The sequence below is a fragment of the Vulpes lagopus genome, chromosome X, assembly GCF_018345385.1.
Source record: "Vulpes lagopus strain Blue_001 chromosome X, ASM1834538v1, whole genome shotgun sequence".
NCBI lineage: Eukaryota > Metazoa > Chordata > Mammalia > Carnivora > Canidae > Vulpes > Vulpes lagopus.
This window is the reverse complement of record NC_054848.1, coordinates 66406800-66421076: the sequence shown is the minus strand read 5'-3', so window position 1 is coordinate 66421076 and position 14277 is coordinate 66406800. Positions and strand designations below refer to the sequence as shown.

The 14277-nt window shown below is 34.3% G+C and overlaps 1 protein-coding gene across 6 annotated transcripts in view; it reads left to right on the top strand.

Annotated features, from left to right (window-relative positions):
- CHM (CHM Rab escort protein) overlaps positions 1–14277 on the top strand; it is a 248577-nt gene that overhangs the window by 226344 nt on the left and 7956 nt on the right. For all 6 annotated transcript variants that reach the window (XM_041741201.1, XM_041741198.1, XM_041741202.1 and 3 more), the window contains 2 exons: positions 7602–7700; positions 12443–12603. In XM_041741201.1, coding sequence (XP_041597135.1) covers positions 7602–7700; positions 12443–12603 — 260 coding nt within the window. The remainder of the gene's footprint in view (positions 1–7601; positions 7701–12442; positions 12604–14277) is intronic.

Genomic DNA, 14277 nt, shown 5'->3' with positions numbered 1-14277 from the left:
TTATTTAGGTCCTTCATTTATTTTTTTAATTTATTTTTGTGTATGGTGTAAGAAAGTGGTTTCATTCTGTATATTGCTGTCAAAGCTTCCCAACACCATTTGTTGAAAAGACTTTCTTTTTGCCCTTGCATATTCTTTCCTGCTTTGTTGAAGGTTAGTTGGATCCATTTTTGGGTTTTCTGTTCTTTTCCATTGATCTGTATCTGTGTTTTTGTGCCAGTACCATACTGTCTTGATGATTACAGTTTGTAACATAGTTTGAAGTTCAGAATTGTGATACCTCCAGTTTTACTTTTCTTTTCCAGGATTGCTTTGACTATTCGGGTTCTTTTGTGGTTCCATATGAATTTGAGGATTGTTTGTTCTAGCTTTGTGAAAAATGCTGGTGGTATTTTGAGATGAATTGCATTAAATGTGTAGATTGCTTTGGGTAGCATAGACATTTTAACAATATTTGTTTTCTCCATCCATGAGTACGGAATCTTTTTCCATTTCTTTGTGTCTTCTTCAGTTTCTTTCATAAGTGTTCTGTGGTTTGGAGAGTACAGATCTGTTTTGTTTATTCCTAGGTATTTTACAGTTTTGGGTACAATTATAAATGGGATCAATTCCTTGATTTCTCTTTCTGCAGCTTCATTATTGGTATATAGAAATGCAACAGATTTCTGTACATTGATTTTGTATACTGCCAGTTGACTAAATTTGTGTATCAGTTCTATGAAATTTTTGGTGGATTCTATATTGAGTATTATGGTTTCTACAAATAGTGAAAGTTTGACTTCTTCCTTACCAATTTGGATGCATTCTATTTTTTTGTGTGTGTTGTCTGAATGTTATGCTTAGGACTTCTAGTACTATTTAAATAACAGTAGTGAGAGTGGACATCCCTGTCTTCTTCCTGACCTTAGAGGGAAATCTCACTTTTTAACCCATTAAAGATGATATTAGCTGTATTTTTTTCATATATAGCCTTTATTATGTTGAGGTATCTTCCCCCATCCCTATTTTGTTGAGAGTTTATATCGAGAATGGATGTTGTACTTTGTCAAATGCTTTTTCTGCATCTATCAAAAGGATCATATGGTTCTTTTATTAATGCGGTGTGCCACATTGATTGATTTACAAATATTGAACCACCCTTGTAACTCAGTAATAAATACCATTTGATTGTGGTGAATATTTCTTTTAATGTACTGTTGGATTCAATTTGCTAGTGTCTTGTTGAGAATTTTTGTATCCATATTCCTGGAGGATATTGGTCTGTAGTACTATTTTTTAGTGGAGTCTTTGTCTTGTTGTGGAATCAGACAAACTAGATTTTATTTTGGAAACTGCTCAACTCATAGAATGAGTTTGTATGTTTTCCTTCCGTTGCTGTTTTATGAAATGTTTTGAGAAGAATAGGTGTTAACCCTTTATAAATGTTTTAGAATTCCCTGGGAAGCCATCTGGCCCTGCACTTTTGTTTCTTGGCAGATTTTTGATTATTGATTGAATTTTTTTTGCTGGTTATGGTCTGTTAAAATTTTATATTGCTTCCTATTTCATTTTTTGTTGTTTATGTTTCTAGGACCCATTTCTTCCAGGTTGTCCAATTTGTTGGCATAGTTTTTCATAATATTCTCTTGTAATTGTATTTCTGTGATGTCAGTCGTGATTTCTCACTTGTCATTTTATTTGGTTCCTTTCCCTTTTCTTTTTGATAAGTCTGGCAGGAGTTTAATAATTTAATTTTTTCAAAGAACCAGCTCCTGATTCCATTAAGCTGTTCTACTGGTTATTTTTATTTCTATATCATTTATTTCTGCTCTCATCTTTATTTCCTTTCTTCTGCTAGCTTTTGGCTTCATTCATTGTTCTTATTCTAGCTATTTTAGGTGTAAGGTTGTGTATTTGAGATTTTTCTTCTTGAGGTAAGCCTGTATTGCTCTATACTTCCTCTTCTGACCACTTTTGCTGCATCACAAAGGTTTTGAATCATTGTGTTTCCATTTGCATTTGTTTCCATGGGTTTTTTTTCTTCTTATTTGATTTCCTGGTTGGCCCATTTGTTAGTTGCATGTTGTTTAAAATTTGGTCTTCCCAAATTTTTCTTGTGGTTGACTTCACGTTTCATAGCGTTTTGGTCAGAAAATATTCCTGGTATGATCTTAGTCTTTTTATACTTGTTAAGGCTTGATTTATAGTATGTGATCTGTTCTGGAGAATGTCCCATGTGCACTTGTAAAGAATGTGTATTATGCTGCTTTAGGTTGGAATGTTGTGAATATATCTGATAAATCCATCTGGTCCAGTGTGTCATTCAAAGCCATTGTTTCCTTGTTGATTTTCTGCTTAGATTATCTGTCCATTGCTGTAAATGAAGTGTTTAAGTTACTTACTGTTACTGTATTATTATCAATTAGTGTCTTTTAATGTGTTATTAATTGTTCTGTATATTTGGGTGCTTCCATGTTGAGGACATAAATATTTATAATAGTTTGATATTCTTGGATAGGCCCCTTTATTATGATATAGTGCCCTTTTTCATCTCTTGTCTTTGGTTTAAAATCTAGTTTGTCTGATAGAAGTATTGTTACTCCATCTTTCTTTTGACTTCCATTTGCACAAGAAATGTTTCTCCATCCCCTCACTTTCAATCTGCAGGTGTCTTTTGATCTAAAATGAGTCTCTTGTAGGCAGCATATAAATGGGTATTGTTTTTAATATTTTTTTCAGAGATGGTTTAGTGGTAATAAACTCCTTTAGTTTTTGTCTGAGAAGCTCTTTATCCTATTCTGAATAATAGCCTTGCTGGATAGATTATTTTCGCTGCAGATTTTTCCCATTTAGTAATTTGAATATATTCTACTCCCTTCTTGCTTACCAAGTCTGGAGAGAGCTGCAGCTAGCCTTATGGGCTTCTAAGTCAAGGACTTTTGTTTGGCTGTTTTTAGGATCTTTTCTTTATCAGTATATTTTGCAAATTTCACCACAGGATATCTCAGTGTTGGCCAACTTTTGTTGATTTTAGTGGGAATACCCTGTGCCTCCTGGATTTAGATGTCTAGCTTTTATTATTTCCTCAAGTAAACTTTCTGCCCTCTTTCTCTCTCTCTCTCTCTCTCTCTTTTTTTTATTGGACTCCTATCATATGAATGTTATTACATTTGATGGAGTCACTGAGTTCCCTCTCTGTTCTCATGATCTTCTTTCTCTGTTTTGTTCAGATTCATTATTTTTTTATATTCTATCTTCTATATCACTCATTCATTCCTCCTCTTCTATCCTTGTCATTTCATCCAGTCTTTTTAGAATCTAAGCTATTGGATTTTTCATTTCTGATTTTTCAACTCCTTTATCTTTGTGGTAAGGGCCTCCCTGATATTGTCCATTCTTTTCTCAACCCTGGCAAGTATCCTTATGATTGTTGCTTTAAAATCTCCATCAGACATTTTGCTTTTGTCTGTTTCAATTACATCCCTGGCTGTGACCTTTTCCTGTTCTGTCTTTTGAGATGAATTCTTCCATCTTGGTATTTTATAAGTCTCTGTCTTCTGTGTTAGAAAAGCCTGTTATGTATCTTGGTCCTGAGAGTAATGGCTTTATGAAGAGGTCATATAATATCCAGAGCCTAGCAAGTGTCTCTGGTGTGTGCCATGTGTATTCTGCTGCTGTGTTTCTACCACTCTATCCTTCAAGCAAATATCTGCAGAGGCTCTTCTTGCCTGCTATGGGGATTGTTTGGACCTTGGCCAAAGTGTACAGAGTTTTAACTAGGCATACTCCGGTCTACTTGTTAAATGAGAGCTGATGCTACTTCTACTGGAACTGAAGCCTTGCTGAACTCTGGTCAGTGTACATGGTGTGTATGGAGATTTCTGTTGGTTTTCTGGGGAAGGGGCCTGTTGCACTGGGATTTATGCGCACTTGCTGGAGAAAAGTAGTACCAGCAGACTTCTTAATGAGTAGGACTTGGTGGGGGAGGGAAATGGCGCCAGCCAGTTCCTTTGTCCCTGGAGAGGGGTCTCTGTGCTGTTGCTCTCAGGAAAGCACTCCCAGAAGAGGAAATAATTTCCTCTGGTTTGTTCCAGGTATTTTTCAGATCGGTATTTTCATGCTGTCTCTGGGTTGCTTACCTGCCTGGAGCAGTGCAGTGCACTTTGGGCTCTATCTCAGCCAAGCCTGCTGACTTTTAAAACTAAACTTCATGGAAGTGCTGTGGCGGGGGCCTTCACTGGTCTTTTGGGGGAGGGTCTCGCTGTGCTGGGACAGATGCAGGTTTGAACAAGAAGGGCAGTCATGCTAGAGTGCAGGTGCCTGGGATTTGGAGCAGGTAGGCTAAACAGACACTGAGTTAGCTGCTCTCAGCAGGTGTCTCTGTGCCTATGATGAGGGGGAAGGAAAGGAAATGGTGCCTGCTGGCTCTTTTGTACCTGGAGAGGTGTCTCTGTGAATGCCACCTCTCCCAAATGTGCTCCAAGAAGAGTGAACAGTCTCTTCTCTGTGCTTCTTAGGTGATCTTCAGATTGCACTGTCTGTCCCAGGGTTACTTGCCTGCCTTCTCTCTAGGAGTAGGGCAATGCTGTCAGGGCTGTATCCCAAACAAGCCTGTGGACCTCTAAAACTCTAGTCTTCGAGCTCACTGCTTGCAAAAACTCATGAAAATAAGCCCCTCTTGTTTTCCAGCGAAATGGCTTTAGGGAAGTGTTCTCCTTTGTGCATTTCCCTATGCACTCCTCTCCTTCTCTCCCTTCCTTCTTCAGTCCCTATCTCTCTTTCCCTTTCTCTCTCTAGTTGTGTGAGGGTACTTTTGTCAGTTTAAAATGTGCTCTTTATTGTCATTCATGTTGAATGATGTCAGGCTTCTGAATTTCAGATAACTTTGTTTCCGTGGTACTGATTATGAGTACCACTCCATTTGCCAAACTTTTTCAAATATTACTGTTATGTTCTATGAATAAAAGCTTATTTTGCACTAAGGTTTCTTTAATGCCAATCACATCTCAATATTATTGCCAGCAGATGAATTGTGATGAAAAATGATTTCATCATGTTTCAGACCATTAATACTTTAAACAGTTGCTAAATGAAGTAGAAGGAGCATAATTGTAAAAGGTACAGCCGAGGTTTAAAAAATTTTGAGTCAGTTATATTACATGATGCCAGTGGGTAACATTTTCACTTCTGTTGTATCTTCTGGAATCTTAGTAATAGTTGTTGATTGGTATTAATAAGTGTAATACTTCTAGGAAAGCACTTGCCCCATCTGATCTAATCTGTAGTCATTTTTAGCATTTATTGAGCAAGTTAATTTTGTGCAGAAGAATTAAACTCCTAGAATGCATTTAAAGTAATTATTGATAAGTATTACTATTGCCATTTTATTAATGGTTTTCTAGTTGTTTTGTATTACTTTTTCTCTCTTTGTGATTGATGAGTTTCTATAGTGTTATGTTTGGCTTTCCTTTAATTTTTGGTGTATCTATTATAGTTTTGGGGTTTATAGTTACCATGAGGTTCATATATAACTTCCTAAATAAGTAGTAGTTTATATTAATTGGATCGTAACAGGAAAAGCAGAAAGTATCAGGAGAAAAAAAATAGTTGTTTATACCTTAAATTTGTAGGTCAATTAATATTGTGGCATGTAATCAGAATCAGGGTTCAGACATTAGAATTCAAGTTATGAATGTCTTTAGTTCTAGGAATTTTTTTTAAGATTTTATTTATTTAAGAGAGAGAGCATGAGTGGTGGGGTAGGGGGAGGGCCAAGGGAAGGGAGAAGTAGACTCCCCAATGGGCAAGGAGCCTGACAAGGGGATTGATCCCAAGACCACTGGATCATGACCTGAGCTGAAGGCAGACGTTTAACCAACTGAGCCACTTAGGCGCCTCTCTTTCTAAGAATTGTTATAAAACTCATTAAGTGCAAGATGATAATCTGACTTGACTACTAGAAATTTTTGCTAGCATTCCCTGAACCAAATTCTGATATATTGTTAGGAAACATAAGGATGTAATTACTCTGGTATGTATTTCTATTATGTGATCTGTTAAACAGAACCAGTAGTTTTCTATTAAGATATTCAAAATTTAAAAAAAGATATTCAAAATACACTTTTATTTATATTCATGTTCATCTGCTTTTTCCTTAGTACACATTAATTGAATAGGAAGAACTGGAAAATTGAGAACTTTGGTATGGATATTGGTATTTTATGAAACAGGAGAGTTTATCTCAAGTTTTATTAGGGATTTCTGCCTTTGTAGTTATATACCCCATTTAACTCAGCAACTGCCTAGGGAGTTTAAACTCTCTCCCCAGGAAAGTTATATGGCATCTGAAAAATTTTGGTTAATTAGGAATAATTTTGTTGTGAAGGTTATTATATTTTTTGAGTGATTATTACCATACATATCCCAGAATCAATGGAATCATTGTTATGGTCATGTAAAAACATTACTCACATAAAACAGAAACCTTCTTAGAATATCACTTTCTTTGGTGAACCTGAAAAAGTAAGTACTACAAAATTTGATTTTAACTCAGATGGTTATTAAGAGTCCTCAATTTATGCTTAGAATGGGATGAATTTTAATAATGAGAATCCACTTCTGATGTCAACTTCCATGGTAAGCTTTGAACTGTCTTCCTGGAGTTTTTTTTTTTTTTTAAGTCTACTAGTCTAAACTTAAAAGAAGTGGGTATACTTTTTTACTGGTGTTTTAGATGAAAGAATTTTTCAGTACTTATATCATTCTCTGGTATATTTCTTCTGCTATTCTATTCTACCCCAAGCCCTTTCCTGGGCCATAAGAATTTCTCCCATTTAGGGATCCCCTTAATCCTTTCTTTCAGTACACAGAACTTTTTGTCCCTCCTTTATATTTATGTGTTGGGCTTTAGCAATTCTAAATGTATTAGGCTACAGTACTTTACTCCTATGAAGGGCCTTTTTTGTGCATGACACTCTCTAATGCAAACATTCTCTGACTCCAGGCTCTATGAATCTGTAATTGCAAAAAGGAACTGATTTGGAATTTCTGAAAATATTATATACTGCTCTAACTTAGGCCACTTTATGGATTTTCAAATATGTGTATCGCTCAAACTAAGCCAACAGTGTTCCCCCAGAAGATTTCTTAGAAAACCCTACAATGAATAGTTGATTTATCAGCACAGTTTGTATAAGTGGATTCTTCTATCTGAAGAATATGAAATGTATTCTCTAAGTAAATAGATACTCCATTTTCAATCATTTTTACACATTTTTTTGCTTAGCAGTCCTTTGTCCAGCCTCTTTGGGAATGTTATAAGGATAAGTTAAACTTTTTCTATGAAAAAATGGTTTCCTAAGCTTTTCTATTCTGCTAGTTTTACAAAATGAACCATCAACTGCTACTTCTCTTGGATCTTAGTGTGCTCTTAGTTATTAACACGTATTTTAGCTATTCACATATATAGCATATTATGGTTTTTACATTTTCCCCATTACTAAATTATAAACTCCTTAAAGGCAGGAGCCACGACTTGCTCAGCTATTTCCCCTGGAACTGGTAGAGTGCCTTGAAAATGCGTGTAAGGAGGAACTCAAAATATTACTATTTTTTTTAAACAGATTTGGTTCATTTGACTTGTACATCTTCTAAAACAGCAAGAGAAGATTTAGAACCAGTTGTGCAGAAATTATTTACTCCATATCCCGAAACAGAGACAGGTAAGAATAATAATCAGCGATTCATGAGGGAAAGGTAATATAACAACCTTATTCCTCTTAGATATCTCATAAAGGTTTCTGCCACCTGGACTGAAATGTGATGTATTCAGAAACTATCCTTACATGGTTAGTAGCATGAATGAGCACATTCTTTTCTTAAAAATGGGAAATTGTGCACTTTATCACAATAAAGGAAAAATACATGTTTCACACACATGTATAATTAAGTGTAAAAAAACCCATTTATATGCATATATACTTACATGTGTAGAAATAAAGACTGCCTGTAAATCTGTTATGGACAACTTTTATTTTTTTCCTTTTAATTTTCTTCATTTTACAGATACTATACAATGAGTATACCTGTATCAGAAAAAGCTATCTTCATTTTTTAAAAAGCTGAGATAATATTACAATATTAATTGATAAGTATAGGAATCCCTCCTAATAATTATCCTTTTATATATAGCTCACTAGTGATGTGATATTTTGCCCTCAAATAATAAGTATGCTACTTATTCATGATGGAAAAATGTTTTTCAATCATAGATTTTTAAACTTTTCTCTTCATATCATAAGATAGCTCTTATAGCTATAAATGGAGCAAATTGTTAGGTATTTTATGTTCAAGTTACCAGAAAGTAGCCTAATGGATATTATTCATTTATATGAAGTAAGGGTGATTTTCATTTTAGGATTTGCACATCCACTTGAATTATGACCAATATCCTCACTGAGTCATATATCTTTATTTCCTTTAGATGTTATGTTTGTTTGGGCAGCCATTAATTTACTCCTACCTGTTATATTTTCTTTTAGTTCATCTCCTATGTGTCTGTGTCTTATTTGTTTTCTTAATGCAGAAATAGTATATAGTGGGGCATTTAGATGTACATAAGAAAACTCTGTTTTTAAGATCTAATATCAATATAATTAATTTTGTTTTCAGCCACATGAATAAAATCCTGCAATCTGAAACTTTATTTCAGTTTAGTTTGGAATTTAGTTTGTTTCATATTTACATTTTATTCATTGGAAAGTCTCATATAAATGTTTGGATTATTGTTAAATATTTGATTGTAAAGTTATGATACATGATAATATTCTGCATGGTTTTATCCTTAGTTTTAATTACCTTGCTTTTAAAAACTGAATTTTTTCCTTGTTTATCAAATTTTCCATACTTTTTTGTTTTAATTTCATTTTGTGGTAGTCTCAAATAATACACTAAATTTGAATCTTGTATCATTGCTCTTCACTTTTTTTTTTTTAAAGATGTTATTTATTCATGAGAGACACAGAGGCAGAGACATAGCAGAGGGAGAAATGGGCTCCATGCAGAAAGCCTGATGTGGGACTCAATCCTGGGATTCCGGGATCATGTCCTGAGCCAAAGACAGATGCTCTACCACTGAGCCACCCAGGTGTCCTGCTCTTCACTTTTCAAATACATTTAATTTTCTTAAAAAAAAAAAAAAAAAAAAAAACGAGCTGGAGAAATTACATATTCATTATTTAGCATCCTCTAGTCATTTTAGATTTTTTTAAACATTAATCTTAATGGTTCCATTGATCCCATTTTGAAATGATATATTGTTTAGAACCTGATCAAAATTCTTTAGTAAGAACTATGTGCTCAGAGGGGTCCTCAGGTGCACTGAGGCACTGAAAAGCTAGTTTTCACTGACACATAGGCCTTTTTATCATCAGGATGAGGTAGTGGTCATATTTTAATTAAAATGTCAGAACAAATACTGTTGTAGTTATTGAAAATGAATCACCAGATAAAGTGAGCAATGGGCCATGTCAGGTCAAAGAGGCAAAGTCACCTAGAGAAGAAAGCTCAATTCATTTTCCTGCCTAAATGAGAAAGAACTTTATGAGCAATATCAACTTTTAGTGCATTACAGGACATTCTTCTCTGTAGCAAAAGTGCCTATTTTCACAGATTAATGGTTTTTATTTTAATGTTTTAATTACTTGATAATGATATGAAATATTATGCTTTAGGGACACCTGGGTGGCTCAGCGACTGAGTGTCTGCCTTCGGTCTAGGGCGTGATCCTGGGGTCCTGGGATCGAGTCCCACATCGGAGCCTACTTCTCTCTCTGCCTATGTCTCTGCCTCTCTCTGTGTGTCTCTTATGAATAAATAAAATCTTTAAAAAAATAAATCTTACACTTTAGAGCTTGTGAATGGCTTTAAAATGTATGCCAAAAGAATAACATTACTTGAACTCATTTTTTTTCTTTTTGAGTTCTACCTTGTGTTCAGTACTGTGCTTCATAAGCCTTTGTGAAAGCCTAGTTTCCTTGCAAGGAAGTTTATTTATCATAAAAGATATGTTCTCTTCTCAAATAAAAAAAACATCGAACACCTGAAAATTTTTTTAAAGATTTTATTTATTTATTTATTCATGAGACAGAGAGAGAGAGAGAGACAGACAGACAGACAGACAGACAGACATAGGCAGAGGGAGAAGCAGGCTCCATGCAGGGAGCCTGACATGGGACTTGATCCCGGGTCTCCAGGATCATGCCCTGGGCTGAAGGTGGCGCTAAACCGCTGGTCCACCAGGGTTGCCCAGAATACCTGAAATTTCTTTGGACTAGGAAATAGGGAACGGTTGAGAGATCTTTGATGTTCTTAAAGGAGGCTAGGATATAGGGCTCTTAGAAGTATTGGTACAAGTACTTCTTAAGACAGCATATGTTAAGAGCTCCAGTTGATACCTTAAACGGGAAAAAGTAAGTAGAAGGAGTTCTACAATCTTACTGGAATTTTCTCAGATACACCAGCAAAGAAGTAATGTATTTGAGAAGAGAACATTATCTTTTATGATGAATAAACTTCCTTGCAAGGAAACTAGGCTTTCACAAAGGCTTATGAAGCACAGCACTAAACAATGTAGAACTCAAAAAGACAAAAAACGAGTTCAAGTAATGTTATTCCTTGGCATACATTTGCAACAACTTCTGGTGTTGCAAATCACAGGCAGTATGTTTGATTATCTTCCCATAAGATTTAGTGAAACTAAATTTAAAACCAATAAATTTACTAAGATCCATATGGCTTTAGCTGTGAAATATGAATTCCTTATGTTCCTTTATTTTGTCAGAAAATGTTTCACCATCTATCATGTGTTTACATGAAGTTAGTGATACCTTAGATTCATAGATCTTAGCATTAGGAAGGAGCCTCATGAGAGATCATTTCTTCCATTCAGAGTTTCTTCATCCTCTCACACTAATAATTATGGATTATTCAAAAGGAACTAGAAAAATAACATATTTGGTATTCTTGTAGTGGAGATATTTTAAATTAAATATAACAAAATCTTATTCATCCCAAATTGGGGAATTGTGCAGTCTTATTAACTCAGTACTGCAATTAGCTGTGAATTTCTCTACTTTGAATACCAATTTAACAATAAGAGCTAATTAACTAATTATACAAATTATACCTTTAGCATTTTCTTTATGATTTACAGGGTGCCCCATGGTCTTGGATAATCTTCATATACATCCATTTTTATCATTGTAAAGAATTTGAATTTTTTGTTCAGATTTAGGCTAAAGAAAATCCTGTCACCAAAAAATTTTTAACAGCAATAATTTCTGTTTTCAAGCAAAAAAAAATATAATAACATTTCTAAGGAGAAATGGCAAAGAAATAATTATTAAGATAGCAAGGAATAGGTTTTAGGTATTAAGATTAATTAGGTTGAACCTTTTAAAATAAGCATATCATACTTTGATTATATTTGAAAACAGGATGAAAATCAATATAGAAAGTGTTCATTGAATATCTGTTGTGTGCTAGGCCTCCTATAATTAGGGAATATGAAAAACCAGAAGACTAAGGGCTAAGTCTGCTTTATCTGTGCATCTCCAGCTCCTAGTCCAAGCCTAATACACATAATAGATGCTCACTGTGAAATGAGAGAATATGTGCTAAAAACAACTTTAAGTCTCACAACCTTATTTTTGTTGTTGGTTGCCTTTCCTTTGTAATCCAGTAGGACAAAGCATTAGTGAGTTACTGTATCAAGTGTTAATCCTATAATACTATTTTTTAAATAACTGCTTTATTGAAATATAATTCACACACTATACAGTTCACTCACCTAAAGTGTAAAATTCAGTTTTTTTAATATATTCACCAAATGGTTCAAACATCACCACAGTTAATTTTAGAATATTTCCATCACCCAAAATAGAAACTCCACACCCTTTAATCCCTCACCCCAATTCCTTCAGCCCTAAGTAACCACTAATCTACTTCCTATCTCTATAGATTTGTGTCTTCTGGACATCTCATAATCCTGTATAGATCATTGACTTAATATATAATTTTTCAAGCTGGTTTGTTTATATAAAACAAAAAAATTGTTATCTTATTCAGTGGTATAATTTAAGGATGAATGTGTTCAGAAGCACTTTGATACTGCTATGTAGAAGTAATAGAAATCCAAGAGAACACAATTGGAGTTATATCTAAGTAACTTACTAGTAATCAAAATAATTTTTGATATCTAACTCGTCTTAGGTTGAAAAGCCATCAGTACTTGAAATATATACATGTATGAGTGGGTGTGGATAAAGATTTGCTATTTTTTACATACAAAGCTCTGATTTACTACACTATATAATCACGGCTTTGTTAGTAATTGGCTACAAATTGTATTAATTGACAGGTTTATTGTGCTTTAGATGTGAGTAAAATTTCTGTCTACATTTAGAAAATGAAGAAGTTGAAAAACCGAGGCTTCTATGGGCTCTTTACTTCAATATGAGAGATTCTTCAGATGTCAGCAGGAACTCTTATAATGATTTACCATCCAACGTTTATGTCTGCTCTGGCCCAGACAGTGGTTTAGGAAATGATAATGCAGTCAAACAGGTAAGGTGTTGGTGTTTCTCAGTTTTGTGTTGAAAAGTTGGTTTGGTAGGGAAAGTGAATTGTTTTTTCCTCTAGAATGTGGGAAAAAAGACTAGAAGAGCCTATCATTTAATACTATCTCTGTAATTTGCCTCCAGACTTTTTCCTGTGAATGACAAAGCTTCTTTATACTTAAAATATAGTCTTCAGTATTTTCATATTCTTGACTGTATGATGGATTTGCAGGAGAGCATTTATGAGTTCCATTGTGGGAATAAGGATGGAAGATGTTAAAAATATATATTCTGAAAAATAAAATTTATAATGCCAGTTTTCTAAAGGAACATGGCTTCTAATTTAAACTGTTGGCCTATTGTTTTATTATTTTGAAATACACTGTTTTTCTTTGTTAATCTCTGAGTCATTTCAAAAGGAGTGTAACTAATTATATACAAAATGTAATTTTTAAATTGTCTTAAAGCATTTTCTTATTTTGCAGAAGAACATGTAACTTATAGTTTTTCAGAGTTAACACAATTCCTTTAATGTTTTGACATAAGCTGGTGTCCCAAAAATTACTATCATAGCTGCTGAGGAATACGGTAAATCAAGGTGGAATTTTGTGATAGCACTTCTGGGCAAAGCTATTAACTGGTACAGCACAGGCTGACACAAGCTGCCAAAAGTGAACTATGATTCCATTCAGATGAAGATCCATGTGTATATGTATCAATACACTTCTCTGTACCTGACAGAGAATAACAGAAAATATATTTTTTGAGGCACAAATCTAAACTTTTCACAGATAGAATTGGCATATCTGTCTATTGAATCAAAAAGTGGATAATTTAACATTGTTTTAAGACCACAGATGGAAGTTTCAATCCAACTAGTGCTAGGGATGTTATGGAAACAAATGGCTTCATTGACTTAATTTTTAGTTGTACTGGCAAGGCCATAACCCATGTATCTATAGGTCTTTTTTGTCTTATTCCTTGTTTCTCATCTTCAGAGTTTAATGGTGATCCTGGATAATCCTATTCAACCAGTGATATCAAAAGTAGGGAGTCATCCGTCATTCATTCTATTAGTTTAATAGGAACCCAAGATGGTTCGAGTTCTACATTTATGGCTTAAAATGACCAAGGCATTTTTGCTTTGATGTTCCAGTTTTTTCCAAGCAGAATTGCTGACATGTTTTCAGCCAGATTGCCTAGGTGATTTTTTTTAAGATCTATTATTTTAGAGAGAGATCCTGAGCACAGAGAGAGAAAGAGAGAAGCAGACTCCCTGCTGAGCACAGAGCCTGATGCGGGGCTTGATCTCCTGAGTGGAAATCAAGAGTAGGATGCTTAATTGAGGCACCCAGGCACCCCCCCTTGTGTAGGTCATTTTTTTTCCTGAGTGGACTTCAGTATTTTTTCACCAAAATGGGAAGGCTTTTCATATAAGAGCTTATTATACAAGTTCTAATGTGATCTAAACTACCAGCTAAAAGGCTATAAATTAAAGGATAATTTTGTTATGAGATAATTTGCTTCCCAAGGAGATAGACTTCAGTGTTATCATAGTACAAAATAATAATAATGCTACTTTTGATACTAATTATATACTATTAAATATGAATAGTTTTCAATTTGTTATATAGCTTTGTTCTAATTCAGTATTTCATCCTGTGTTTAGCCTAGTTACTAA